General features: G+C 52.9%; 9 protein-coding genes across 9 annotated transcripts; 4 read left to right on the forward strand and 5 right to left on the reverse strand.

The window, feature by feature from the left end:
• Nucleotides 1–672: 672 nt before the first annotated feature.
• On the reverse strand, nucleotides 673–6,102 carry PG994_011697 (uncharacterized protein; the record flags this gene model as incomplete). The annotated part of the gene is made up of 3 exons (XM_066863106.1): nucleotides 673–3,598; nucleotides 3,648–5,740; nucleotides 5,806–6,102. 3 exons carry the CDS (start codon nucleotides 6,100–6,102, stop codon nucleotides 673–675), a joined length of 5,316 nt encoding a protein of 1,771 aa, XP_066712216.1.
• Nucleotides 6,103–7,681: 1,579 nt separating this feature from the next.
• On the forward strand, nucleotides 7,682–9,418 carry PG994_011698 (DNA repair and recombination protein rhm52; the record flags this gene model as incomplete). Its single annotated transcript, XM_066863107.1, has 3 exons — nucleotides 7,682–7,689; nucleotides 7,754–8,409; nucleotides 8,466–9,418. The coding sequence occupies 3 exons, from the start codon at nucleotides 7,682–7,684 to the stop codon at nucleotides 9,416–9,418; spliced, it is 1,617 nt and encodes a 538-aa protein (XP_066712217.1).
• Nucleotides 9,419–10,226: 808 nt separating this feature from the next.
• Nucleotides 10,227–10,562, reverse strand: PG994_011699 (uncharacterized protein; the record flags this gene model as incomplete). Its single annotated transcript, XM_066863108.1, has 1 exon — nucleotides 10,227–10,562. The coding sequence occupies one exon, from the start codon at nucleotides 10,560–10,562 to the stop codon at nucleotides 10,227–10,229; it is 336 nt and encodes a 111-aa protein (XP_066712218.1).
• A 3,360-nt stretch (nucleotides 10,563–13,922) lies between these two features.
• Nucleotides 13,923–14,939, reverse strand: PG994_011700 (uncharacterized protein; the record flags this gene model as incomplete). The annotated part of the gene is made up of 3 exons (XM_066863109.1): nucleotides 13,923–14,303; nucleotides 14,339–14,709; nucleotides 14,771–14,939. 3 exons carry the CDS (start codon nucleotides 14,937–14,939, stop codon nucleotides 13,923–13,925), a joined length of 921 nt encoding a protein of 306 aa, XP_066712219.1.
• Nucleotides 14,940–16,746: 1,807 nt separating this feature from the next.
• Nucleotides 16,747–17,130, forward strand: PG994_011701 (uncharacterized protein; the record flags this gene model as incomplete). The annotated part of the gene is made up of 1 exon (XM_066863110.1): nucleotides 16,747–17,130. The coding sequence occupies one exon, from the start codon at nucleotides 16,747–16,749 to the stop codon at nucleotides 17,128–17,130; it is 384 nt and encodes a 127-aa protein (XP_066712220.1).
• Nucleotides 17,131–17,215: 85 nt separating this feature from the next.
• Nucleotides 17,216–17,983, forward strand: PG994_011702 (uncharacterized protein; the record flags this gene model as incomplete). Its single annotated transcript, XM_066863111.1, has 3 exons — nucleotides 17,216–17,548; nucleotides 17,610–17,813; nucleotides 17,885–17,983. The coding sequence occupies 3 exons, from the start codon at nucleotides 17,216–17,218 to the stop codon at nucleotides 17,981–17,983; spliced, it is 636 nt and encodes a 211-aa protein (XP_066712221.1).
• Nucleotides 17,984–18,410: 427 nt separating this feature from the next.
• Nucleotides 18,411–19,151, reverse strand: PG994_011703 (uncharacterized protein; the record flags this gene model as incomplete). Its single annotated transcript, XM_066863112.1, has 1 exon — nucleotides 18,411–19,151. The coding sequence occupies one exon, from the start codon at nucleotides 19,149–19,151 to the stop codon at nucleotides 18,411–18,413; it is 741 nt and encodes a 246-aa protein (XP_066712222.1).
• Nucleotides 19,152–19,968: 817 nt separating this feature from the next.
• Nucleotides 19,969–21,841, forward strand: PG994_011704 (uncharacterized protein; the record flags this gene model as incomplete). The annotated part of the gene is given in 4 exon segments (XM_066863113.1): nucleotides 19,969–20,297; nucleotides 20,380–20,784; nucleotides 20,799–21,522; nucleotides 21,554–21,841. The coding sequence occupies 4 exon segments, from the start codon at nucleotides 19,969–19,971 to the stop codon at nucleotides 21,839–21,841; spliced, it is 1,746 nt and encodes a 581-aa protein (XP_066712223.1).
• Nucleotides 21,842–22,322: 481 nt separating this feature from the next.
• PG994_011705 (Di-copper centre-containing protein) lies at nucleotides 22,323–25,299 on the reverse strand (the record flags this gene model as incomplete). The annotated part of the gene is made up of 10 exons (XM_066863114.1): nucleotides 22,323–22,598; nucleotides 22,718–22,909; nucleotides 22,984–23,989; nucleotides 24,080–24,228; nucleotides 24,282–24,405; nucleotides 24,467–24,624; nucleotides 24,729–24,776; nucleotides 24,838–24,920; nucleotides 24,985–25,061; nucleotides 25,115–25,299. 10 exons carry the CDS (start codon nucleotides 25,297–25,299, stop codon nucleotides 22,323–22,325), a joined length of 2,298 nt encoding a protein of 765 aa, XP_066712224.1.
• Between the last annotated feature and the right edge of the window lie 1,160 nt (nucleotides 25,300–26,459).

The raw sequence follows: 26,459 nt of genomic DNA on the forward strand, positions 1-26,459 counted from the left end.
AAGAAAGGAGCAGCTTATATACATAAACATTGAGAACCAGCAGATATAACAACACCCTAGCCCACACTCGAGGGAGCTATGTACTGAAAGCAAATACGGCCTATTGTCTATGTGTATTTTGGTAACCCCTATCATAGGCCATTGCCATGCGTCCTGAAACAGTTCATGCGAGTTTACAAGTCCTTCTTCCTTAGCCGGCCTACCAAAACCGAACAGTGGCCCAAGATAATGCGGTGCTAGAGAAGAAAGTAGGAAAGAGGGAGATGCAAAGGAACAGCAATCTACCGCTACTTGTCTCGCCTCTCTACATTAAACAGCATATGGTATGGCCGTGTTGGGACACCTAGGACAAGTTTCCGGGCGATGTTCTATGCCATGCCCATCAAATGGGCCAAAAGAATAACGACTAAAAGAATAAGGATGAAGGAGCTGCAGGTGTCGTCCGCCTGTCTGTATGTAGGACAAATGCGAAACTGGTATCGATGGAAGAGCTCCAGGCTTCCTAGCAAGCCTTTGTGTGCGGTATCGTATATAGTGGTAGTAGTGAGCCAGAAATAGACAATTAGTCACTGCGAAAGTAACTCGGTTAGCATGTACTCTTAACTAAGAGGGGATGGGGATGGAGAAAAGAGCTGAGGCGGATATAAGCAAAGAAAAAGGCAACTAGACTTACTAAATTTCTTTGGGTGCCAGTAGATTGGCTTGATACAGCCAATGGTCACCCTTTTCTTCGCTCTCAAGCCAGTCATAGGGGAACTGAACCAGATGACCTTGGACCAAGTTGCACAGATCCTCAGCCTCCTCAACCCCGAGGACTTCATACGGGAAGACGGGGCCCCGCCGGCTGCCCTTCGTAGTGGCCCGGCGGCGGCGGCGAGTCGAGCCCGTTGCTGTCATGGGCGGGTTGCCACCACCCGAAGACGAAGGCGGCTTGTCGGTCGAGGAGAACGTCGTTCGCCGGTCGCGTGCCTTCTGTGCCTGCGTCGTGTTATCGACCGTGCCTTCGAACGCAGGGAATGGTATATCCCCCGCAGGCTGGATAGGAGACGGCGGTTCGGCCGTTGCCGGTCTTGCGTTCAGATTATCCGGGTTGAAGCTGATTTTGGGTTTTGTAGGCTGCTCCGCATCATGGGGTTCGGATAAAGGTGCCTTTTCTTTGAGAGCCGCATCTCCGCCAATGGAGGGTACTTCGCGGTGCGGGTCTGTTCCATGGTTGCCCTCGCTCTTTTCCGGCATCTCGGTGCCATTGGGACCGTTTTGGCCCCCTGAAGGCACAGCCACACCTGTGCCGGCACCGCCGGCTTGCCCGTTCTGTCCCTTGGCTTCAGGCTCTTTGTTTTTCTTTTCACCAGTCATGCTCTCGTGGAAACGCGTAGCATAGTCTTCGAAATCCTGGTAATCTTTCCATGTGCTGACCTCGCTGTCTGGCATACACCGGAAGACCCGACGGTAGAGCTTGGTGTTGTTACCAGCCACACGATTCCACACGTCATCCCAGAATGCAGGGTCCAGTGGATCAAGCATGCAATCCTTATCGATGACTGCAGCCTGTATATCTGCAGCAAGCGGGTTGGGTTTATCCGAGGGCCCACCGATATCTGTATCGTTGGTTACTGGCAAGTTCGGAAGTTGAGTCAGTCGTGGCAAGCCAAGCTCGGCTGTCGATTGGCGATTTAACTCGGGAGGTGGCAGCTGGTCGTTACTCTTCGGAGTACTCTGTTCGACGGATTCTCGACTTGATGCATGGGTGGCACTGGTCGTTAAGTTGTGCTGGGGGTTTAATAGAACCTCGTGGCCGTTCACGATAGCAGTGTCTCGGAGTTTATCAAGACCCTTCTCTTTTGCTGCCTTCCAGTGATCGGTACCAGCTCCTTCCAAGGCAGCATCGAGCCTATCTCTATTTTGGGCCTCCGCCTGTAATCTCTTGTTCTTTTCTGATGACGAGCTTGAGGATGATGTAAACCCGGGATCCTCAGTAGCAGTGGCGTCGTGGTTGAAGCTCGTACCATGTGATGGCGCAGGACGAAGCTGTGTAGTTGAGCTAGGACCTGCGGCAGAAACATCCAACTGGTCCTGGTCCTGGTCCTGCTCGTCTATACCATAGATGTGATCCATCTCAGATTCATACATGGCGTCGGTTTCGGCTTCCTCGGCTCTTTCATTCTCCGTGATCTCATCGACCGGCAGACCGAGATGTTCACGCATGAGTCGCACACGAAGAGAGTGGGCATATCTGCCGACTTCGTACGGTTCGCCTGCCATAGTGGACCAGAAGGTCTCAGTGTCCCTGACCACGCACGCAAGCTCCGAGTCCCTGTTACCCAACATTGAACGCTCATTGATGTTTGCAGAGCCAATGAGAACGACCCGGTCATCGACAATGAGAGTCTTGGCGTGGATATAAAGCTGCTCGGTCACCAGATGGGTGTTCCTCAGCTTTCCCCATTGTCTCAAGCTGTAGAACTGGATATATTCCTCCGGCTCAATTCCAGCTTCACGCAGGCGGCCGAAGATTGAGTTAGGACCTCGGCAGATGCTGCGGTATTGGAATTGCATGATTAACCGGACGCTACTTCCTGAATCTTGAGCCACCGTATTCTGGAATCCCGGCATGAGAGGTATCATTATACATGCCTGCCATTCCTCGCCGCGCTGATGCGCTTTGATGATGCGTTCAACAAGTGCGTCGCCAATTCGATTATGTACCTTGGTGCCCAGAGTCTCCGTGCTTGTGATGAAAAACTGGTTCTCCATGTAGACAAAGTGGTCGGAGCGTTCGATAAGTTCAACATACGCATTCTGGATGCTATGCTCGACGAGGTCCTTGGGGTAACCTAATGACCAATCTCCAGCAGACCGTAGGATTTGAACCTCGCATGTCCCAGTAAGCCCCAACTGCTCAAGGTCGGTATGGACTGTATCCGGGCGGGGGAGTAGAAACGGGATGGGACGCGTGGGCTTCCGCTCCCGACGCAGGTAATTCCATCGCTGGATAAAGTGGCGGGTGAGGTCACGCGCAGGTTGGCCGACAACCTGCATGGCAATATCATGCCAGGGCATTCTAGGAGTCCTGCTTCGGTCGTACATTTCCTCATACGGCTCGTTGAGCTTGAAGAAGTCGAGCACACGAGGATTGGAGTAGTCCTTGCCAGGATACATCTGGCAGTGCTCGGAATCCTTCGGTATTTCCGAGTTAGGCTCGAACCCAGTCGGACGGTCATCAGTCAATGGGTGTTGTGGGCTATCCCAACGCCCGAAGCACAGATCGATCCCACCTAGGAAAGCAATATCGTGGTCGATAATGCAGAGCTTCTCGTGATGGGCGTAGAAGAATTGGTTCTTCTTCAGCTGGTTTGGAGATCTCTGTACCATGATGTTGGAATGGAGGTGCAAAAGCGAGGACTTGGTGTACTCCGAGTCGATAGGGATGGCCTGCTCAACATTTCGGTAGATGATGACGAAGATCTTGACACCTTCTTGGGCCTTTTTCTGGAGCAGTCTGTCCAGTCGCCACTTATGACTGATAGCAGCCGGCCGTCGCATGTATAACTCGGGACTGAGCCACCAGTCATGGATGTAGATAACATCCTGTGCCATGCTAATGGCACGCGATGAGATTCCACATGTAGTCACGGCCGTCAACCAACCACTGAGCAAACACCCCAGTTCGAACGGGCGCAAAACTGTCAAATCTCTGATGTTCATGCCATGGCGTGTTCCTCAGCATTTCGTTGACGGATTGGTCGAACTGCCGCATTAGATGGCCGTTACGCGAAAACAACTTAATTTTGCGTTCCGAAGTATAGATCTTCACCGAATGATGATTGCCCGAGACATCCCCGTCCTCGGCGGCCTCTTGTTCTTCTTCGTTAGGGGCCAGGCCTTCCTTATCTTTACCCTTTTGTTTGGACTTTCCCTTGAGCGACTTCAGCTTGTTCTGTTTTGCCACGATCCTGAATCGGGGGTCAACAAGATAGACATCGTATATGTTCATGTTCGATGGTGACTCGACTACGACAATATAGTTCTGCCGCACGAGAAACCATTTGCGAGTGTGCCGTGCGATAACTTTCGACGGAGTAAGGACTCTTCGAAAATCAATACCTTTTGACGATTGGATATGAAGGTAGCACTCTTTGCCATGGTAAGTTCCTTCGGCGGCAAGGCGAACTCCTAGTGCGGACAATTCTAAGAAACGACACAAGCGGTTGCTGTCGGCTCGGAACATCAACCAATGTACCATTTCTTGCAGGTACTTTTCCAGCAACGATCGTTGCCGCTCGATGAATCTCTGTCTTTTCATTGCGGCTTCCATCGCGGCTTTCTGGGGATTCAGACTGGACCCCTCAAGCCCTTCTGCTAGGCTGGATGACTGGCGTCTACCCAGCAGGCCCATGCGTGACTTCCTTCTCCTCGCCGTTGCGGGTCGATCTGCCTCACTTGCTGTCCCCTCCGCGGCTGTCATCTCTCCTGCGGTAGCTTCAGCAACGGCCTCATCAACCCGTGTTTCGGGGGTTTTTTCGTCCTCGTCAGAGTCATCAGCTCCGCGAGCACCTCGGAGGTACGGGAATGCTGAGTACGGGAAATGCGGCTGCTTCGGCTTCTTGCGCAAGGCCGCAGTCTGTAGGTATTGATTATTCAGCGAAAGCTTGTAGCGTGCATGGAGGTTGATGATGTCGGTGATGGAGCGTTCCACGGTCCATGCCATTCGACTGGGACCGCTGCCATACTCCAGGGCGAACGTGAAAATCGAGTGCCGTTCACGACTGTTATCGTCTTTGTCGCTTTTGTCGGGCTTGCTGTCTATGACCCTGATCTTGACCTGTTCAAGCAGGACTGGTATACGCTTGTTGCCGTGCTCGTCTCTCTGTAACATACTAGCAAACATAACAACAGCTGGCGTTACAGCTCTGAGTTCAGCCATTAACTCGGCCGATTTGTGTATATCGAACTGGTCCGCCTTCTTCTTGCCGCCAAGTAGTTTGAAGGTATTCTTCACTTGCTTCCAGCGCTGGACTCCGAAGGTGGTAGCTCTGTCAGCCCCAAACAAGGGCCTGCGAGGACTGACCATCGCATCTCCCTCAGAGACGCCTCCTCCGCCTCCACCAAACATCCCAGATATCCTACGTCTATGCATGCGAGCAGCTCGCGGGCTATCGGGTTCCTCGCCGCCAGTGTCATATCGTGGACTTCCAACCCACGAAGCCCCACGGCCCCATGCTCTTCGATGCGTACCGGTCAGATGGTCACGACCCTCTCCCTCAGAAAGACCTCCCCGATGGTCAGTGGCGTCAGGCATGGTAGACCGCCTCACCATGGTCCTAAATCTACCAGGTCCAGGCGAGTCGATCTCATTGCCAATCTTGGGGGTATTCTGTGTCGATCTAAGTTCAAGATTCTTAAGGCGCCGGCGCATCCTCTTGCGGCGGGTCGCCTTTGGTATTTGCTGCCCGGACCCGTCGCCATCTCCCTCATCGCCGCTCTCCTCCACGTCTGCATCGCTTCCTTCTTCGTCCAAGGTATCGGGAATTCGGTTCGGTCGAGTTGCGACAGGAGAACTGGCTGTCGAAGGAAAAGCGCCTTCCGATGCTCCGGGTGACCTAGGGCCTGGTGTTCCTCCGGTAGCGGCCAACGATTTCAACCTGGACATAAATCGTTCACTGCGAGAACGCCCGAACGCATCGGTCGAGTCTCCAGAGTCCTGTCGGGTGTGTCCAAACTCAGGAGGCGCTTCGAGCACCTGGTCATCTCTAGCAAACTGCACACTGCGTCGCCCTGAGCCCAAGCCATCAGGTAAGGACCCACCATCAAGCTGGGCCTGTAGGCTCGAGGCCGGCTGGCGATTTGCCTAGGAATACCCGACGGAGAAGCAGCAGTCGAGCCATTATGAGGCGAAGGGTTTTCATGAGGCAACCCGCCATTCAAGTAATCGGGCGCTTCTTCGAGAACTCGGCCGGAGAACGAAGACCCTAACCCATCATCCAAAGGGAGAAACTCGCGGTCAAGTGAGCTTGTTCCAGGAGGGCCGCTAGATGCTCGTGCTATCGGAGGTCGACAAGAGCTACCAGGGGTTGGGGTCGTATCCATCGGGCTTCTCGACATTGGGGGAAACGGAGTCGTCTCGTTCGGGGAGGAGATTGGAATTCATAATCGAGGGATTTCGCTTGAATGGTGTTTTGATCGGCTGTTTCGGTTCCCTATCAACGTCTGCTGGATACTGCGTTGGAGTTGGCCGCCCACTGGTGGGGTGTAATCCGTTGCTTCACGACTTGGTTACCTGCAACTGCATGCCGGGATATAATGTGAGCGACTGCAAGTTGTTGAGGCAGTAGATGCGGGCGCAGTTAACCGGACTGGACTTCAAGCCTGTTCGCTTTGACGTCCAGTATAGAACGGGTGCCTTCGCGTCGATGGACGTCACAACAAGAGCGACGGTGGTGAAAGGAACAAACAGCTCGTGCGCGGTCAGTTGCCCAGTTGTCCCTGAAGATGTTATCAACTAACGAGAGAGAAAGAGGAGGGAGTGCTCTGAATGTCGACAATGGCACGTGGGGTATAGAAATGATGGTTGGGAATTATTGGCAGAATGATGAAGCGCTATCATGTCATTCATCATCCCTTTTCCCGATTCCACTTGTTGTATGTAGTCGCTGGGTCATGGGTCCAGTCCAGCTGCAAATGCGTTAGTGCTACGAGACCTACGACTGCGCTGCATCTCACAATCCGATGAGATCAGCTAGTGTAGTTCCACGCCAACGTTAAAGCTCCAGCAGGGGGCCAATAGGGACGGGCACCCCCTTCAGCAGGCAGGGTGCCCTTAATTAGCTATGGGGCGTCCCGTTGCTTCTCATGGCTTGCAGCTGGCTCCAGGGTGTCTGCCAGGGTGCGTGGCTACGAGTATTACAAGGGTGCCACATGTGTAGCGAGTCTGGTATTTGCAAATCACGGTGATCTCTTTTGAGCTCTTTGGAGTTACATTGCGACTTATTGTGTTGTATTCTAGACAGGCAACGCGCTTCTTATTAATTCAAATACGATATACATGATTACTCTGCCCACGCTCTATAAATCATACTTGGATCTCTAAGGTAGTATGTAATAGGTAGCCATGCTTGGATGTCTAGAGGTTGACCAGGTAAGTAGGAAGATACGTACCTGTAGAGTAGAGGTCGGATAGACACAAATCTGGAGCCTCCAGGTGAGCAGGGTCGAAACCATCAATTGATTAGTACCTACATACAATACGCCTCGATCTCTGCACCATGAGCACTCATCAATTGAGCTGGCAGATTCGATGCAAGAGATAAACAAGAAGAAAACGAGACAGATAAACTCCTTTATCTAAACGACTGCTATTTGTGAATTAATGAGTTCTAGTCCGTAGGTAGTCATAGGTAAGGTGGACTTTTCTTTTCCTATTCATCTTCTCCTTCCAGGAGTGAGTACTGAAATCGGTCAAATGGCCCATGCTTACGAGTCATGTGACTGACGTGACTGCCTAATGGACATAGCAGGCCACATCGCGTCTCCCCACTACTCCCTCGAACGCGTCACAACCAGCATATCGTCAACTCATCTTCACGTTTTCGCAACAGATACCAAAGGAAGAGGACATTTGCGATCCTGGAAGCATTGGCACTCGTAGACTTTTCAATGCTAATTTAACAGTGAGAGCTCCATCATGCCTGCGTAAGTACCATTTCCATGACGCCACTCCATACAGTACACACAGACTTACTAACATGGCCAACAGCCCGGGTGACCAGCATAATGTGGCTGCCAACCCCTTTGCGGAAGCGAAACCGCGTATCTCGGAGTATACAGCAACTGAAATTGCCACGCTCCAGTCAAGGCTTGAGAAGCAGCTTGGGCCTGAGTACCTCTCGGCCCGCAGTGGGCCATCTGGGCAAAAGGTTCATTACATCGCGGCTGAAAAATGCATCGCACTCGCGAACGAGGTCTTTGGCTTCAACGGATGGTCCTCCAGCATTCAGAACATCCAAGTCGACTTCGTCGACGAGAACCCGCAGACCCTCAAGATCTCTCTTGGTTTATCTGTTGTGATCCGCGTGACACTGCGAGATGGCACTTACCATGAGGATATTGGTTATGGCCATATCGAGAACTGCAAGGGGAAAGCAGCGGCCTTCGAGAAGGCAAAGAAAGAAGGAACCACGGATGCTCTAAAAAGAGCCTTGAGAAACTTCGGCAACGTGCTCGGAAACTGCATTTACGACAAGGACTACCTCGCCAAAGTAACCAAGATGAAGGTCGGCGCAACAAGGTTCAATGAGGATAATCTGCATCGCCATGCCGATTTCGCCAAGAAGGAGGATGTCGTGAAAAGAGAGGTCAGCGGCGTTGTTGACAAGGGCCGGGCCAATGCTGCGCCCTCGGCAGCCCCAACTGGTGGGTTGGACTCCGATGACTTTGACTGGGTAGATACTGATGTCCTGGACCTGTAGATTCTACGGACTCACTTGACGATGATTTTGGGGACTTTGACATGGCAGATTTTGGGGTGACAGAAGACGGCCACCCAGACGAAGTAGTTCTACCTACGTCGAACGGCATTAATGATAAACCCCACGCACCTTCATCTGGCCCCAATAGCGATCAGAGCAGGGCTTCTACGAATAGCATAGCCGGCCCGCCAAGACCCATGCAGCCTCCTGCAAGAGCTCAGGGACGCCCAGGACAGAATGGTCCGCCTCCTAGGCCAAATCCCCAGACGCCCAATCAGGCTCCGCAGCGTCCTGGCACGATGTACAATGGGCGGCCAAACCCCCAAATGCACGGAAAGCCAATGCCGGCTAGCACAGGTGCTGCCCAGGGTCAGGTAGCTGCCGCCCAGCAAGCTTCGTCAAATGCGAGGATGAATACGCCTCCTCCAGCCAACACAGAGCACACGGGCCCAGTCGGCTTCTTCTCCGCCCGCTCTGTCAATCAGTTACCGGAAGACGCCCCGCCTGGTACGGCCAGTGTGGCACCGGATAAGGCCAAGGTCTTCGATCCTCATGCAGAGAGTCCCTCTATTCGAAAGACGCCGGGTATTGATCACAAAGCATCCAAGCCGGTTGCGAAAGACTTGAAACATGTGCCTCCAATGAAAAGAGACGAGGAAGTTCCGACCAAAGGCAACGCTGCGAACAGCACCGGCCATAACCTTGGTCCGGGTCAGGGCGTGGGAAGACCGCCTGCAGGTCCAGGACAAGCAATGAACCCCTCGCTGGCTGGTACTCGCCAGATCGGTGCCCCTGGCGGCGGTATGAGCCCCATGGGTAACCGAGGCCAGTTCAGGCCACTGAGCGTAAAGCGGCCTGCGGCGGATGGGGCAGGTCGACCAGCGTTGAATGAAGTTTCTACCAACAACAGCGTTAACGCCGCAGCAGATGGAAAGAGGCAGAAGACGGGATGAGGGACTGCCAGCTAAAAGCACTACCAGGACACTACGACGAGCGCAAGCTCACTGTGATTATGATGTCTGGAACGGTTACTAATTTACGAGAATTTGCATTGCTTGGGGCGCAAGGCGTTTGGTGGCTCAGGAAGGACTCTTTGTGGAAGTTAAACAAGAGGTCTCTTGTACATATAGCTAGATTTTATACTTGCAGCAATCTGGTAATACACCGGGGGCATTCTTTCGATCAACACAGGAATCAGCAGCAGATCTCACGCGATGGTATGGTGCCCTTGTCTTTCATGAAGATGTATTTGAATAAGTGCAAAATGCTATGTTTCAAACTGGGGTATAAACACCTAACTCCGTGAAGCCGACCCAGCATCGCCAGGCGATGTACCGAAACGCCCAGTCATTCGCCGCAAAAATGCAAGGCGGCACGGTGCCAAAGCCGCTTTCCAACCATCCGATCCGGATAACAACAGTTCTTGAACGACCTGCCGCTGCCCCTAACAGGCCGTATGTGTGATTGTGTGAGCTGACTAATCGCTCCATGGCTGGTATCCTGCCCTATAGTGGCCGCTAATAGTCACTACCGAGCAACGAGTAGCCTAATTCCAACCTCGCTCGTTCACAATGTCCCGTTTCTTGACAGCGTATATGTGTTCGTGTGCGTGTGTATGTGAAAATGCGCAGAGCGCTATCGCATACAAAAGTAAGGCGTGATCGCATTGCGCGATTGCGTGATTGGAAGACCAACCAAATCATGTCGTGTAGTAGTGGTTGTAGTAAAGACCATATTTCCCAGCTGTCTTATATATATGGTTTATTTCTCCTGCGCCGATCCCAATAGCGAAATGATGGGAAAGGGGAGAGCGAGGCGATGGAAGCCCCACCCCCCTTCCTTTTTCTTGTCTCTCTTCTTATTGGTTGCCCATCGCCAGCTAGAAGCTGAAGAGGATCGCGACATGGGGGAAGAGGACATGGAGTCGCTACGGTCGCTGTCCATGGAGCGCTTCTCTGGCGAGGGCGAGCGTCGCGACGGCAACGTCATTGTCGTTGTCGCGGTCGAAGGCTCGGGTGCGGGTCCTTGTCGCGCTTGGCGCCATGATGTGGTGATTTGTTTGCACAAGTGCGCGGATATCGTGTAAGTGGGCGACATGGTGGTGGTGGGGTTGTTGTTATTGTTGTTGTTGTCGTAGTATGTAGTAGTAGTAGTAGTAGAACAAGTCGTATGATGTTTCGAATGGTGGTGTTGCAGCGTGGACTGGTTTTCTTTGTTGCTATTCTCTCTGTATTCAAACCGCGGCCAAGGATTGGACTTGTGGAATGTAACAAAAGTGAAACTTGTTCAGGTCGGTAGAGAAAGAGAGAAGAAATACTGGAAGCAAGGTCAAGGACGAGTTAGGAGAAGGCGGAAGAGAGATCGACACTTTTATTAGCCGTCGTATGTCGTGTCGTGTAAGTCAAATCGCAGGTAACCAGGCGTTGATAAGACGAAATGGCATAAAGAATGGGGAGTCGGGTGAGTTTTATTCCTACCACGTACGATGGATAGACACTACTTGCAGCCTATTACTCCTGGACCTTGCTGGCAACCGGGATGATCGAAATTGGGAAGCAGAGAGAGGATTTGATGCGCAGGTAGAGCATTGAGCACGAGTTATGATCATGCCCTGGCTCTTCTTCCAAGGGAAAGGTACCCGTACATACAGCACGTCTTCGGGTGCGCCCCGCCCTGACTCGGAGGGTTCTCCAGGGATGGCAGACAGGCGCTGGGCCAATGGGAATCCCCAGAATGTTGCTGACGCTGGCGCGCAATGCCAAATGCGGCAGTGCAGCGCATTCCGCCGGACTTTATCGTACGACTCTTTGGCTGGCCGGAATGGAGAACTGGGTGGGTGCCGGGCATTGTGGCCTCACTGTGGCCCCATTTCCTTTGACATCCTCAACCCTCTTTGGACCCGAAGGTACGGTGTGGACGAGATGAACGGACGCTTTATGTACATACCAGCCGGCAGATGTTCCTGTCGGGTTGAGAAAGTTAAAGTAGGTGAGCTCTTGCTTGCCTTTGTGGTAGAAAAGAAAAGATCGCACATAATAGTTGTAGGTAAGTACGGACCGAGTAGGATATCATATCCGGAGTATGTGCTACTAAACAAGCAATCACAGATATCGGCTAAAGTTGTCTGCTGCTCCTGCTGATGATGCTTCAAGTATCGGTACTTGTGCATGTTTGCGACTCTAGATGCATATTGATACCGCAAACGCATGCTGGGGCAAATATCAGCCCTGTTGTTCGGGTCGGGTCGGCTCGACTAGGGGATTTCCTGCGGTATCCTTCGGGGAATTGCGCCTCGATGGAATCCGCGGGTTTGGCCCACCACTTGGCCAAGTTGCTCAATCGGTGGCCCGCCGCCCGGTTTACTCAACACGATCAACATCCATACATTGATGATCCAGCAGCTCAGGAGGTTGGCAGCACTGGCTGTTTCGACCAGAAAATAGATTTACGAATATTTCGGGTCGTGCTGGATGTACGATATAGCCCTTCCGAAAGCTTGTTTGGGAGACGAACCAGTGAGACCCCTGGTTTTTTACACAATATTGGCAGGCAATCCCCAGCAGCTTCAGGGTATGCTGTCTGAAATGCCGTTCAGCGTTCCATGTTGCTATTCTAGCATGAATTGATACAGACAACTTGTAAACAGCTCAACACGGCAGGTAAATCAGTCGCCCGCTTCCCATGGGACCGGTTGAGTCCCAGCACCACGGATCTGGACATCGTTCAATCAGGTCAGGTTAAGGTTTATCCAGGCGCCCCGCCTATCTGCCGGAACGTCGTGCGCGGAGTAAATATTCGACTGCCATCCGGGATCCCATTCTCTGTTACAAGCAGAGATGTCGATATAGTTAGGTATGGGGTAATATCCACAAAGCGAGCATAGCTATGGCGTGTTGATACTTAACTCCGTGGTATACCTCATTATCTCCCTTCTCTTTTTTCCCACCATGTCCATCTGTCTTCACCATATCTCGGTAACTGCTACGGTCACGTAGGTTGCCATCGTGATGCTACATGGGGATGCTGGTATGTGGGGTAAGTGTTAAAATGCTAAAAATAGTCACTATATCCGTAAGCCCCTTGGATTAAGTCGGTGTTATTTTTGCGAGGCCAGACGCTTAGACGACTTCCTGACGAATGTGAGTTTGCCAGACAGCTAATCCCTGCTTTCGGTTCAGGCCCAGAAGCACAATGGCATATCAAACGATTGCGCAGAGGCTTGGTGAGAGCCTACGGATGACACCACAGCAGCTACAAATGATGGAAATGGTTTTGATACGTTATATCGTACCGCTACAACTCATTAGTCGAAGCATGTCCAGGATCGAAACTGGATTTGTCGTCAAACTACCGAAAAGGACGGTGTCAACGACGTCCTCTGGAAATACAATTGAATGTCAGTCAGTCAGTAGAGCTTGTTCTCGCGGAGGTGATGCTGGGATCGAGGCCTCGCATCGCGCATGACCCAATCACCTCTGGGGGACTGCATCCTGGTCGATTCGAAGCCACAATTCGCTAACAAAAGTACCAGTCGCCTCCTCAACAGTAATCTTTTTTCCTACATTGCCTTGCTGCCTGTTTCTGCTGCACTGTGACCAGACTGGTCGTGACAAGGTTGATATCTGGAACAGTTGTACGCACATAAGGTATATATCTCGTATACCCTCTGAATCGAGCCCTAGAATGACGGTGCCAATCACATCACTGTCTATTGCATTGCTACTTCTTGAAGTCAAATTAGGAGAGCCATAGCTGGTTGTCCAACATGAGTATTGGGACGTTCTTCCACCACATCGGGACCCTTTTCAAACACGCTGATGAGAGGTTCGTTCGGTTCTGCATTCCCGGATTTCTTTGCTACGCAATATAAGGCACTGTGTCAATTACCCTAATATCGACTCTATTCAAACAAATAGAGAGCCCCTTAAAGTATTAGTACCATTGGATGTTGGATAAGTGGGTATCAACCCCGAATAGCGATGGCCTTTTAGCGTCGCCATCCCTTCTATAAAAGATCGACAAGCTGGCTTAGCTACGCGCTGTAGCACTTATCACTGCACTTGGACCGTCAAAAAAGCGAATCAAACGACATCGATGGAATCCCCAAAAAGAAACAGTCAGGTCTGCCTGGGGGTCGAACCCAGAATCTCCTGATTATAAGGGAACTCGTTGAGAGTCGAATCGTAGTCAGACGCCTTGCCATTGGGCCAACAGACCGATGCTGATCAGTGATGGTGATAACCTCACCTGATTTGATGTTACGATTTCGGCTTAATTTGGAATATATAGATGGTTGGTACGGTTGTATTTGGGGGGCTTAGCGTGGTTCAACGAATGCTGCTGGCAAAGCCTTTACTCGTCAGCAACCAAAAAGAAGGTCCCGAATCTATCTACTAGTGAAGGAATCCTCTTGCCCCTTTTCGCATAATTCCTGAGGCCCGAAGAGAGAAAGTCAGCTCAATTATCTCTATCCCCCCCTGGCAGTTCCGAAATGTGATTCCTCTTAGAAGCCCCGCGCGACGGCAGCTCGGATCGCATGGTAGGATCACCGGACAATTCCGGTTTGTCCCACGGCCCCGCGCTGAGTTCGGGGGACTTGGTCTCCGCCCGAACGATGCCCGCAGGCTCCGGCGACATCTGTTGTGTTCGGCCAGGGTCTCCGGCGCCCCCGGGATCTGGGGACACTACCTGCGATGCAGCCTCTTGCTGTTGATGATGCTGCGTTTCATATTGTGATGGCGACGCGATCTTCTTCTGGCGCCGCATTCTGTACACCATGTACGCTATGACTGCCAACAGGATGGCACCGCCAACTCCGACACCAACACCGACGCCGATCTGGGCGCCATGGCTTAGGCCAGAGGAGGAGCCACCCGTCGATCCGGAGGTGGGCCGGGGACTGCAGTACCGCTCGTGCTAGAGGAAGTACCCGCCCCACGGGTTGGGAGTGCGGTTGGGTTGAAGGAGATGCTACCCATGATGGTTTGTGGAAGACTGGCGATGTTATCGAGACTTGTCTTGCCGTTCGGGTTCCGGATCAGGGGGGCCGAAGCTGTGCAATCACAGTTTTCTTTCTGTAGAGCAGTCACGTTGGGGTGTTTGGCACAGCCGCTCCATATGTCAACATCTGCTCCATCACATCTCGCCATTGCTACCCACTGCTGGCTTGGATAGCCATTCTTCTTGATGCACTTGGAGGAACTGAACGAGGGATCCGTACAGCCGGCAACGTAAGTCACGATTGCTAAGAGGCCTGGGTGAGTCTCGGGGCGTCGAGGCAATAATCGATGGAGGGACTTGCTTACTTGTGTTGTCCCAGCACGCGCCGCTCGAGAGGCAGAAATCTCCTTCGTAGCAGCATGATTGTGGGCCATTCACGACAGCGTTTCCGCATGGGATGAAGTGTCGGTTGGCGATTTGACCCTGGTCGAAGTAACACGTGCCATTAGACACGTATAAGTCGTCGTCGCTCATCTTAGTTTTGCTAGAGATTCACAATGATATGAGTATGCTCTGCACAAGACCGGAAAGAAATGTGGAAAGTCTGGGGGAGCAAGGGGGTTCGTGGGACTACCGTAGAAGAAAAGGGAAGAGCCTTGGCTAGCAAACACAGTCTGACATCTTCTCTGTCAGATACCAGAACGGCAAGATCTGCAAGATATATTGAGAGATACCTCGTCAGACCGGGCCAGCCGTGTGGTTCGGCAGGTCGTCGGTAGCAAATGAGACCGTCCCGCGAGTCCCCCATCTCTGGATGAACTATTGTCTTACAGCCTTAGTCCTGCAGTAGTACACCGAAAACATCAGTATAAGTAAGCCGCAGCAAACCAATCACAAGCTTTCTGTGTAGCAGTTGTCGCACTGCAGTAAACGGTCCGTAACCCAACAGTTCAATTGGGCCGCAAATCATCGGAGTGCAGAGCTGACATTCGGTGACGGTCCGGGACTACGGAACACTACCCACCCCACGGGCAAACAGACTTCATTCGGCGGGACACCCAATGTCCAATCCTGTAGAAACCGTCGCCGGGGATATCTACACCAACCAGACTTGCGAGTAGAGCAGTGATAGCATCGACGCGATAAGTAGCGCTGACCAGTGTTAGAAGTTACGGCCAGGTGCTGGAAAATCCCCTGATGCAAGGATGGTTGGCAGCGCGATGGCATCGGACGGGGAACAGAGAGACAGAAGTCGACATGCGAGTTGCTAACCCCGCAGCGAGCAAGTTGTGATAGGATTGCATCCTTTCCAACCCAAGATGGTGGTGTTGGTCAAGCCCAAGAAAAGGCCTCCAATGAGTAGTTGCAGATCAATGCAGCTTGTTGACCAAACGATATAGGAAAGGATTGCCCTCCTTGATCATGTAAAGGAAGAAGCGAATCACATGGCTAGAGCGATCCTTGGCTGAGTATAGTCTGAATTAGAGAAAAAACTTGATATCAAAATGTGCGTGCATACAAGGACTGGAATCTATCGACTGTAGAAGACACAGCCAGTATCCGTCGAGAGCCAGGAAATGGATGTTGCGGATTAGGGATCAGGGGCTTATCTCAGGACAGTCAGGACAGAGATGAAGTTGGAGCGAAATGGTGGATCAGCAACTAGCGATTAGCGAGTAGGAAGGGGAATAAGGACGTTTTCCGCTAACCTACAAGTTCCTAGGTTGCGCCCCCATGGCCTAATGGTCAAGGCGCCGTTCTTATACATCTTTGAGCAATTAAATGTGTATGAAGACATGCGGAGATTGCGAGTTCGAGTCTCGCTGGGAGCATGAATTTTTCTGCCGTTTTAATACTCGGCTTTTTGTCTTTTGAACCGTCCTTCCCTTCCTTCGTAGGACTGTTTTCTCTCTCTCTCTTTCTTCTTCTCTCCTTTCCGCATCCAGATACCTATTTCTCGGTATCCTGGAAGATACTGTGCTGCTAATTATGCATCACAGCTGGTATTGACATTCACATTTTTATGTACCTATGAATTGGCCAGGCATATGTTGATTTAAGTAGGCAAGAGGTGATTCAATGACAGCCACGCTGACTCCTAAAGAGCCCCTGGACAACACTTGGACCGATTGAAAGCCTCGGGATGTACCCCGCGAACTACCGTTCAGGCCTGCGCTGCTGGGGTTTTAGTCGCAAACCACTCTAACTACCCCATCTTCCATAATCATAAACAAGCTCATTACATGAGATCCTGGTCGACTAGCAGGCACCCTGACTATTGCAAGAAACCCATTCCTTAATTCATACCTCGATAGTCATTATTCCGTATTTTTACAGCGCCATGCCCGAAAGTCACGATCTTCCCGCGAACGGGGAAAGCTCCACGAAACCCGATGTCGCAACACCCCCCGAGCATGTGACAGAGACCGCGCCGGTACCGACGGCAACGGCGACCGCGACCGCAACAGCTGACCCCGGCGATCCGGATGAAGACGACTTGGATGATCTTGACGATATGCTAGAAGAGTTCTCAGCTGCTCAAATCGATCCCAAAAAGACTGCCGCACCTGGGCCCGGCCCAGCGAAACCTGCGACAAACCCGACAACGACAGCCAAAACCGCGCCCACCATTCCTACGCTAGCTGGAGATGTGCCGCCGCAGACCTGGACGATTTCTCGGAAGACGAATTCCAAAAGCAATTGCAAGCCGGCATGGCGGAGTTGATGGGTGATCTAGACAAGAATGTAGGAGGGCAGCTCACCGTACCGGGCTTACGCCAACGACTGGTGCTAACTAAACGCAGCCGGAGATGCAGGCCCAATTCGAGACCATATTTAAGGAACTGGGCGCAGCCGCTGCAGTGGGCGGCGAAGCACCGCCCGCGCCGGCGGCGACAGCTGCCTCAGCCTCGGCCTCGGCCCCCAAGCAACCTGCCAGCAGCAGCAGTGTGAAAAGCGCCGACAAGGTCGCCGCCGACCTGAGCTCCGACGCCAACTTCCAAGAGACCATCCGCCGCACCATGGCGCGCATGCAGGAGTCGGGCGACCAGGCCACGGCCGCCGCCGCCGCGGAGGGGTCCGAGGACGACTTCATGGCCGAGATGCTGAAGGCCATGAAGGACATACCGGGCGGCGGCGGAGGGGTCCGAGGAGGAGTTCAGCAAGATGCTGATGGGCATGATGGAGCAGCTGACCAACAAGGAGATCCTGTACGAGCCGATGAAGGAGCTGAACGACAAGTACCCCGGCTGGCTCGCCAAGAACGGCGCGGGCCTCGGCGCCGAGGACAAGGCGAAGTACGAGGAGCAGAGCCGGCTCGTGCGAGAGATGGTGCAGAAGTTCGAGGAGCCCACGTACAAGGACGAGAACGTGGCGGATCGCGAATACATCGTGGAGCGCATGCAAAAGGTAAGCCCGCCCCGAGACTGCCATCGTACAAACAAGGTATGCGCTTGCACTATGCTAACTCCCGAATACAGATGCAATCAAGTGGCTCACCTCCAGCCGACCTCGTTGGCGACATGCCCTCCGCTAAGGAGGTCCTCGACATGCCTGACGAATCTTGTGCGCCTCAGTGAACCAAGGGAGAGGCAAGCAGCAATTGAGATATACTACGGTACCTGTTCATGCGACCAGGCCGAATAATGATACCATGTCCATGATTCTTCTGAATACTTTGCCTTCATTCGTGCATGGGCTATTGGCTGTGAGGAATGACGTACATAGCCTCACGATGCCTTTCTACGAGTACAGATACAGGTCGAAGACGACGAGACAAACGTGTGACCATAACTAATATTCAATGTCCTTGAATTGAAATGCCGAAATTCCACAGCCAAGGGGGCTTGATATAACCTGACCTAGAGTAGTGCCTCTCATATTCCTCCAAAATCGCCTCGATCAACCAAGCCGAGAACACCATATAGAAATCGAAGTCCGAAACGCCAGCCAACGCTTTGCAGGGTATGAAAACACAAATATGTACACGTTTTGCAGCCAACATATTTATGACGTATCCATCTCGCCCGATGAGGCAAAATCATGTGATGGAGTACTGAATTCTTGTGGTCGATGGGACAGTAAGTCCATGAAAATATCGTCATAATCCTCGTCATCGGACACAAAGGGCGAGCCGGACCTCGGCGGTGCCCCTTGGTGCGGTTGTTGCGGTTGAGTAGAGAGAGCCTCGGCTTCGTACATGGACAGCATCGCATCCTCGTCTTGCTCCATGGCATCAAGCATCATATCATCGATGTCCTCTCCGGGCGGATGGAGGTCTCCTCCCGTCGCCATCGCGGCAGCTTCTTTCGGTATGTCTTGGTCGATCTCGTCCTCGAACACGAAGCCGTCAATGTCGGACTCCTTCTGCTGCCTCCGCCGGCGGTCGAGGAGCGACCACTCGAGCTTGAGGACCTCCTGGTCGCCGCCGCGGCGCTCCCACTGGCGGTCGTCCTGGCGCTGGCGCACGTTCTTGAGGAACAGCTTCCGGCGGCTCTCCTGGGCGTTCTCGCGGCTCTGCCGGAGCGGGTTCGGCTTCGCGGGCCGCGACGCGTACTTGAAGAGCTTGGGCGCGGGGATCGGCGACGACTGGATGTGGAAGTTGCATCGGTTGGATTCGCGCGGGGAGAGGGGCGCGGGCGGAGACGGCTGCGAGGAGGAGGCCCGGATGGGTGACGAGGACAGTGGCGAGGATACGTTGGGCTTGTATGGTGACGTGAAGTCAAAGGAAGCGGTGGGATGAGACATAGTTGCCAACATTGTGTGTCTCTTGTTGAAGCCAATGAACCAATATAATATGTACAAAAACAAAAGCTGGCTCGTAGTAGTCATGCAAAACTTGGTCGTCGGCGTACTTGGTAGGAGACAATTCAACTGAAAGGGCGACGAGGGACAGGATTAATAGGCTTTCTTTGAGCTTAATTGATTTGAATGCGTCGCGAATCACGCGTCTGGGGACAATAAAGAGAGCTTGGAACTGGCACCCCACCACGCGTTATCCTTGCACTTGCACTTGCCTCTGGAGGGTGATCTGATTCGGGCATCTCTGCAATTAGTCCTAGAGAAGACTAGCCTGCTTTTCCCCTGTCACCACCTCACATGTCAATTGATGGAGTATCAGAACAAGCCACAGTTTAGGTTATGTATGTCGACAGTGCAGCGGCATGCTGCTGCAACATGGAATAAAAGGTACCTGCCAGTAACGATCGCTGCCTGTAACGATCGATCCCTGGACCACCCCTGTTTTTCCCGAACAACGGCAGCAACTGGAGCCCCTATGACGGCGCCGCGGTTCTCTGATTATTTTTTTGGTTTGCTTTTGCTCCCAACGAAAACGAAAAGAACATACTGGCAGTATCGTGTTCGCTTCCAAATGCCGTCCGTTTCCACTTTTACATTGCAGTCTATGTACTACTTACTCTTTTAACAAAAAGAATATATTCCTGTTCCCGCAAGAGAAGTGGTTATGGTAATGGGTTTATGACTATTGATTTCGTAGTTCATCCCTCTTAAATCCGTTCTTTATTGTAATGCCGCTACGACCTTTTTCGCTTCCCTTGCAAATATGAGGGCCCCTCCAATCAATGCGCTGAGCCGCCTCGCCAACCCCAACACTGGTCGCTGGACCTGCTCAAGCTGTCGCAACCAGCTCCTGCTTCGATTCAGCCCTGCGCCGCGCTCATACAGTATACATTATTCCTCGGGCTATTCATCGGGAGGCACCAGGCGCAATTCTCGGACTGGAAGGGCAAAAGGAACTCTCTGGGCGGCCACCACCGCCACAGGCGCTGTCGGAGTCGGCGCCTTGGCCTTTACAGACGATATCAAACATGGATACGAAGCCACAGAAAGAGCAGGCAGAGTAGCGTCGGCCTTGTTCATCTGTATTAACGAGTGAGTAGGCTCCCCTGTCCAGAAAGTTGCGAGGCTTCGTCCCTGGGAAGTATACACCGACCTAACTGTTCCCGCTGCCCAGCTATCGAACGACCCTCAAAAAGCGCGATGCAAGTACCGACGAAGACGAGAAGAGTACAATGCTGAGTCAATGCCATAAGAGATGCTCTACGAGGACGTTTAAAGTGCTGGAGAAGAACGGGGGCATCTTCATCAAGCTGGGCCAGCACCTAAGTGCCATGACCTATCTGCTTCCAGTCGAATGGACCGATACCTTTATACCCTTGCAGGACAGGTGTCCTGTTTCCTCGTTCGAGTCCATCGCCAAGATGTTCAGAGGCGACACCGGCCAGGAGCTTGAGGACTACTTCTCCGAATTCTCCACGGAGCCCATAGGTGCAGCCTCGTTGGCGCAAGTGCATCTTGCTACTATAAAGGAAACTGGTCAAAAGGTCGCTGTCAAGGTGCAACACCCAACTCTGGCTCAGTGGGCCCCCTTAGACACGCGTCTCACCAAGTTCACCTTCTCTACGTTGAAGAAGTGGTTCCCGAATACGACTTGGAGTGGTTGGCATCCGAGATGGAGGTCTCTTTACCCCAGGAGCTGGACTTTCAACTCGAGGCTGCCAACGCCATGAAGACCAAACAACATTTCGCCAACATATCCGGACTGCCCCTCGTGATTCCCCAAGTCATCTGGGCCAAGCAGCGTATACTGGTCATGGCGAATGAGTCTGGACGTCGTCTCGATGATCTCGAATATATGGACGCAAATGGAATCGACCGAGACGAAGTTTCAGCAACTCTGGCGCGCATCTTCAACGAAATGATCTTCGGTAAAAATGCACCGCTTCATTGCGATCCTCACGGAGGCAACATTGCAATCCGCAAGACGTCTCGTCGAGGTCCCGGCGGTGCTAATTTCGAGGTGGTTCTGTACGACCACGGTCTGTACCGTGATATCCCGGAAGTCCTGCGGCGCAACTACGCCAAAATGTGGTTGGCCGTCATTGATGGCGACATGGACCGTATGAAGCACTATGCGCACGAAGTGGCCGGGATTAACGAGGAACAGTTTCCTCTGTTCGTCAGTGCCATTACCGGCCGCGACTACAGCGTCATTTCGTCTTCCATCATGCAGCCCCGGTCTACAGGAGAGAAGAAAACAATGGGTGATGTCTTGCAGGAGGGTCTCCTCACGGACTTGGTGCAACTGCTGGGCCAGGTCCCCTCGAATCATGCTTCTCATCCTCAAGACGAACGACTTGACGCGGAGTTTGGACGAGAACTTGCGAACCCGCCAGGGCCCCATGCGCAATTTCATGATCCTGGCACGGTACTGCGCCCGCACCGTGTTGGAGGAGCAGATCGACGAGATTTGGGGACACAACGGCAGTCTGTTGTGGCCTGTCAACGCTCTTCGCTTCCTGGCAGCCTACGTGGGCTTCTTACGAGTAGAGCTGAAGTTGGAGATGTTTGAGATGTGGCTGACGCTCAAGAGAGTAGTAGGCATCCAGACAAACTTTGGAGCAGCTGTATTATAAGCGTTTGTTCAAGTATCATTCCCTCCTGGTTCAGACGGCGTCTTGTCTAAACTTGAAGTAGATACCTCATAGATTTGATCTCGGGGTTGCATTAGACGGCAGCAGCGCGGACACTTTGCATGACATGAACTGGGTGTTAATAGAAGTTTAATTATTACACAATCCAGATCATATATGTCTTTTCCAAGCAACAGCATACTGCAGTGCCATGGAAGATGTTTGTTAGTTAGTCCACTGGCCGGGGGTGGAAAGGTTTCAGTCCTCATGGATCTCCTATTCTTCATATATGCCCAAGACGCCCAAGGAACCCAGACTTTCCAGCGATACTGCAATAACAAGATAACTCCGTTCCAAAATCATACCCCAACAAGTTTTTCCCCCTTCTCTTAGTCTCAACTTTGTTGCCTGAACACCTCTTGCTCAGGCTCTTTCTCTCTCTTTCTCGATCACACATACCGTACAATCTTCACATCCCTCTCTACTATTCGGTGGTCGAATTGTTCAGCGCAGCTGCGGCACCTGCAGAGGAGGCAGAGACTCCCGCTGTCGTCGTAACGTTCAGCCCGGCAGGCACTTGGATGGCGATCGTGTCTGCGCCGCTGGGCGAGGTGCTGTTGTCGGTGGTTAAGGTCGGCCCCTTCAGCGGCTCCTTGTAGATGGGGAAGTGGTTGATGGACTCGGCCTGCTCAACGTCCTGCGACTGGATCTGGATCTTGAGGCTGGGGACCTTGGGGCTCGAGACGACGGTGCCGTTGGCCTATTTTTCATGCGTTAGTAAGGAGCATAATCCGTAGTTACTGGTTTAAGTTTATGCATTTTTGTACATGTCTCCAGAGGGGAGATGAGAGGGGCGGAGGGACTGTTCTTGGGACGTACCATTCTGATGGTGGCCTGCAGCATCGAAGTGAGCTTCGCGATGGCGGTGGGGCCGTCGTCGTTGGCGATCTCGTTCCCCAGGCCCATCTTGTCGATGGCGCGCTTCAGGGGGATCTGGCTGTGGGTCAGACCGACCGCGGGCATTGAGAGGACCGTCATTTGACCGGCAGCCTGCATTGCCGAAAGAGGTGACTGTGTCAGTATACATTGTCTTATTTTCTTATCAAGGGAGTCCAAAATTGTTAGAGGATGGTGTGAGAACTCACCTGAGAGCCCAGAGAGAAGATGATGCTACACGGAAGAGGCAGGTCCGATCTCTCCACCTGCACCGCGAGCGCATACAGTGTGGTGGTGCCAGGAGCCGCGTGCGTGGCGTTGACGGCAGAAGTTTGGACAGTCGAGTTGAGGGCCGGGCTTTCGGCAGAGTAGGAGTTATCGTAGCTCGCGGCGGCGTTGGTGACGGGCGAGGCGGCTGTCAGGACGACATCCTTCTTCCCACATCCTCGCCGGTGCACGTGGCCGTGTCCTGCGGCTGCGGGGCCGGAGGTGCTCCGCTTTCCTCGCTTCCCCCAGGGTCCGGCCTTCGCCGCAGGAGGTCCGGCAGGTCCGGCTTTGGCGGCAGGTGGTGCGGCTGGCGCGGCTGGCGCGGCCGGTGCAGCTTTGGCAGCGGGCGGGGCGCTGGGGGGGCCCTGCTGGATTGCCTGCCAGTTGCCCCATCCTCCGAAGGGCCAGCCGTTCCAGTTCCAGCCGCCGCCGTTGTTAATGTTGACGGCCGGGGTGGTGGGTTGCGCTGCCGTGGTGGCGGCCGCCGTCGTCGTTGGCTGTTGGGCCTGGGTCACGGCTGTGGGGGTCGGCTGGATGGATGACGCGGGGGTGCTGGCAGGCGAAGATGATTGCGGCAGCGGCGATGTCGAAGGCGCGGATGAGGGCGAGGCCGACACCGGGTTTCCGGCGAGCGACCCGTCGCCGTACAGGATGTTTACGGCGCGGATGACGGAAGTGCGCAGCTGATCCTTGCTGACGGACCAGTCATTGCTGATCTCGGGATACGAGTAGCCGAAGTTGCGCGTCGTGGCCGCGGTGTGCCCGGTGTGGAAGTTATTGTTGGCGTCCCGGTAGAACGGCTTCAGGGGGGTGTCGGCTGTGATGCTCGATCCGGCGGCCGTGGCGAACAGACCGCTCGTTTGGTACGATCCGGTCATGACCGTGTTGTTGTAGTTGATTGCCTGCCAGAGCGCGAAGAGGCGGTCGACTTGAGTGTGGTGCAGCCAGCTGCAGTATTTGGTAAAGTTGTGGTCAGCCTGCGTAAACTTCGCGAAGTATACTCTGAGATTTGGAAGAAAGTAGACTATGACAACTCACAAGATGGGGTCGAAAGCAGAGTAGTCAAGCGAGCTCATGATACAATACATGCTGTTGTGGACATCGTTATGGGAGTCCTCGAAACTCGTGCCTGCAGTACCAGACGAGGCCATGGTGTTGAAATCCTTGACCGAAGACATGACATAATACTGGATTGAGGTTAGAGCCGGTCTGGGGCTTCCAGTAGTGGTGTATAGCTTACAACTTGGTCCTTCAGGGGACTCGGGTCAGTGCTCAGCTGCTGGTTCACGATGGAGAGTTGATCAACCCCCTTGGAGGTTGGCTGGCGAGTGGTCTGCGGCCAGCCCCAGCAGTTATAGTCGCCACTGGTGGGGGAAATAGTTGTTCGCGGAGTTGAGCGGGAACTTCTGCCACTTGTATTGGTACAGAGGGTTGTTAATCGTGGTTTTCCCATTTGGTCCATTGACGGTGATGGATGTGGTGGAAGCAGATCGCGGAAGGTTGGCATCGGCAGCCCAGTCCCAGTACGGCATTCTCCACTGCTCTGCGGCAGCTTGGTAAGTCGCGGCGTTGCTTCCGGTATACTGTGCCGCGATTTTGGTCACGTAGGTCCAAGAACTTGCTGTTACGCCTGTCAGTGATCTGACCCGTACAGCGATTCGAGGCTGGAACATTGCGATATACTCACCTCATACGCAGAAACGTAAGGTCGATGCCAGGCCGGAAACATGATTTCCTGCAATAATGTTAGAAAGCGTCGACCTTTGCAAACAAGAAAACAAAGCCTGCTAACGTACACCATGAGGGCAATAGCCTCCACCGCTCCCTCCCGGGACAGCGTTCACGCCACTGAAAGGGATATAAGGCCGGCCATGGATACCTTGGGTGATATTAGCAGATGTTCCTTGTGAGCGTATATACGGACTGGTCCGTGGTAAACGTACCTGCGATGCCGAAGTACGACGACTGGTCACTCATAGGAGAGACCTGGAACGCCTGCAAACCGAGGATGAACAAATCCCTAGGAAAATTATATTAGACAGAGCAGGGCTGCTGGGATGCGATTGTACTCACCATTGCGGTCCAGCGCTTGCCGAGAGAGTGTTGACATTCTGTCTGATGGGTCTCTGGCCTGTAGCAGTGTTGACCCCTGAGGTACGACCTGTCACAATGAACTGGCTCGTCTGGCCCCAAACAGTTGATGCCGAAAGCGATAGCACGATGGCCACCAACCTAAGGCACTTGCTAAGAGGAGGCATAGCGGCAAGAAGTAATGATCGGCTGATTGTATTTCAACGAGTGTGGTCCCTAAAGGGGCAAAATGACAAGTGAGTGTAAAGATCGTGAGACTATTGGTTGTTGATACATCGAAATAAGCACCATGTCGGACTTTGATATATATATATATATACACATCCAGATATGCCATGGTGTTCCGTATTCGCCGGGAAATACGAATCCCGCTATGATTTGGGCAACGAAATGACATCGGAAGTGATCGCCTGCTGAACGGTGACAATGAATATTAGCTAAGACTCGCTACGAGCCGAGTGAGCCGACGTCACGGCCCCTTTGATATCGATAGGGATGTCCAACAACACGCTTCTTCAGGGGGGGATATCAGAATGCATCACGGGGTCTTCAAAGTGAACTGTCGTCAGTGGCAGGTGCAACACAAACCTAAACTGAAAAGGGGGTCTCAGCTGTGGCGCACACTTACCCGGTAGTCGGTTCATCAACGCACCAAGGGGCAGAGCCGTCAGCCCTAGTCTGAAGTATCCAAAGCCCTAAAGGAGGTGGCCAGATATTACATTCAGCCTCTTTGCCGTAACACGTTCCATCCCCCTGGAATTCGGGAAAAGCTTGTTAGTCATACCGTGAATGCTGCGGCAATACGATCAACCTGTCGTCTTACCGCTCGCCAAGCCTGTCACTACCATCACTCGAAGCTTCATGGAAATTAAACCCAAAGCCTCGCTTAGCTGGGCAGGAGGGTGTTTGACATTATGTGAAGTGTAGTGTACTTCCCTGAAATTTCCACATCCGCCATCGCTTCTGTCAAGGGTGACCAGCCACAACCTGACAAGAGCACTACCTTTGAGATGGCAAAGGGGGTGTATACTCGGGGCGCTGTCGGCTTCAATGCCAGTAGTTTTCAGCCCCTAGGTGAGCTCCTAGCCGGAGATTGGGGTGGCGACAGGTATCGGGTTGAACAAAGCCGATATACTCATCATGTAGCGGCTCATAGACCTCTATATGACCTGACTTCCCTGACCTTGACTTTCTGTTCCTGCTCATCATCATCTGCACCTGCTTCAACTGACTTTGTGTTGATCTCCCTGGTTTTTCGTCTGGTTTCTTCAGCAACCTTCCATTCGTTTTTTACGTTCACTCGCTTTTCGTTCATCAAAGCAGATAT

Source organism: Apiospora phragmitis, assembly GCF_038363925.1.
Source record: "Apiospora phragmitis strain CBS 135458 chromosome Unknown utg000010l:1.0-9815664.0:1.0-9183399.0, whole genome shotgun sequence".
Classification (NCBI taxonomy): domain Eukaryota; kingdom Fungi; phylum Ascomycota; class Sordariomycetes; order Amphisphaeriales; family Apiosporaceae; genus Apiospora; species Apiospora phragmitis.